Source organism: Crocodylus porosus, unplaced genomic scaffold, assembly GCF_001723895.1.
Source record: "Crocodylus porosus isolate Cpor-Errol unplaced genomic scaffold, CroPor_comp1, whole genome shotgun sequence".
NCBI lineage: Eukaryota > Metazoa > Chordata > Crocodylia > Crocodylidae > Crocodylus > Crocodylus porosus.
This window is the reverse complement of record NW_017728914.1, coordinates 37,723,206-37,724,980: the sequence shown is the minus strand read 5'-3', so window position 1 is coordinate 37,724,980 and position 1,775 is coordinate 37,723,206. Positions and strand designations below refer to the sequence as shown.

Sequence of the window (1,775 nt, the reverse complement as noted above, 5' to 3'; positions counted from 1 at the left end):
CGGGAGTCCGCCCAGCGGCTGGCAGGAATAAGAGATACAAAAATATCCTGTTATTTCTCAGAAAGACGTTTACAAACTGGAGCCATGTCTGACCCCCCTAGAAAAAGTCACTGAGGCCGCCGGGCCTGGCCTGCTAGTAGAAACGCTTGTTCCGCTCCTGCCGCTTCTGGAAAACCACGGCACCCACCACAGCACACACGATGATGCCCAGCAGGGCACAGAGCAGCAGCAGGAACACCTTCCAGCCCGTGAGGGGCCCGCTCCGGAAGTTCCCGGTCGGATCATCCACGTTGTCTGCAGGGCCGGAAAGGACGAGGGTGAGCGGGGAAAGAGGCCTCCACCCCATGTCAGGGGCTTACTGGCAGGCCCAGCCCCAGCAATTCCTGCCCCACAGCTGGCAGCAGCCCAGGCCAAGGCAGTAAACTCTCCACCCCACCCCCAGCTTTGCGTGGGAAGTGTCCCCACCTTTGCCCCAAAACACCCACTGGATCACTGGACGCAACACTGCTCCATCCAGGTCCTTGCGCAGACACCACCCTGATGCCAGCAGAGTGGTCCCAGTCAGGCAAAGATGGAGTGGGGCCCTGACCCACCAAATCTCCTCAGCACCCCACACTCACCTTTGGGCGACTTGAGGAGGCTGACGCTAGGCTCAATCTTAGTCCAGTCGATGTTCTCGTCCTCAGGAGGATGCTCCACCATGAGCTGGAACAGCTTCATTGAGATGATGTCATGATTGTCTAGAAAACAGCCGCCAAGGTTGCAGAGATTGGCAAAGGCCTTTGAGCCACACGTCCCCCACAGGGGAGGTTGCTGCACTCAGGTCTTGTGTCATGTCGTGTCGTGTCCCGTCCCCTCCCCCCCGCCCCCCAGAGATCTGCCTTGGTTTCCCCAGCTTGCTGCTGCCCCCCACAGTCTGTCTCCTCCCCTGTGTGGCAAAGAATGGCTCCTGCACTGACAGTCCAGTGAGCAAGGCCTCCTCACCGGACAGATCCCCAGTGCCAGCAGAAGCCCCGAAGAAGTAGCCAGTGGGTAGTCGGACTCCTGCAATATCAATGCAGTTCTTCCACTCGTTTTTGTCCTCCATGTCAGTCATCACCTGTGCAAACATGGGGTTCTCGCATACAGCCGTGCTGCCCACACACCTCCACCAGGCCAGGCCTGCACCCTCTCTAGGGCTGGCCAGCCCAGGTGCCAGAGAGCACAAGCTCTTTTTGTGCACAGGACCCCTTCCCACTGGCAACATGGCCCCCCCCTCCCCCCTGCCCTGCTCAAAACACCAAGACAAGGGGCACCAGATGCCGTGCCACCTCCCCGCCGCTCTCACCGTCAGCCGACCCCTGGAATAGCGAACTGCCAGGAAGGTGTCGTGGTTCCGATTCCTCAGGTCAGCAGTGCAGCCCGCCAGCTCTGTCCAGCGCCCATCTTTGCTGTGGTCGTAGGACAGGGAGCCATTATTCACCATGGCCGAGATGTACGGGAACACACGCTGCGGGCAGAGCAGGACATGAAGCGGAGCCTGCCACGCACTAGGACAGCCTGCATGATGGGAGAGCCAAATGTTCCCCCCACTCCCACTCCCGCAGATCAGGCACACCTGTGTGCCTAAGGGAACAGCCTGCTCCAACATACCCAGGACTGTGTCAGGGCACCTCTGGCAGGCTGTGACCGTTAGGCACACTATCCTGAGGGGGCCATCATATCAATGCAATTTGATTGGAAGTGGGAGCACCTGATTTTGGCCAGGCAGCAGAGGGTGCAGGCTCCAGGCAGGG

At 59.7% G+C, this 1,775-nt stretch overlaps 1 protein-coding gene across 1 annotated transcript in view; it reads right to left on the bottom strand.

Moving 5' to 3' along the window:
* Positions 1–30: 30 nt before the first annotated feature.
* Positions 31–1,775, bottom strand: part of LMAN2 (lectin, mannose binding 2) — a 4,559-nt gene continuing 2,814 nt past the window's right edge. Inside the window, exons 5-8 of the mRNA XM_019535352.1 lie at positions 1,328–1,489; positions 985–1,099; positions 621–740; positions 31–294 (exon numbers count right to left, since the gene is read on the bottom strand). Of these exons, the coding sequence (XP_019390897.1) occupies positions 134–294; positions 621–740; positions 985–1,099; positions 1,328–1,489 (558 nt within the window). The 3' untranslated portion in view covers positions 31–133. The remainder of the gene's footprint in view (positions 295–620; positions 741–984; positions 1,100–1,327; positions 1,490–1,775) is intronic.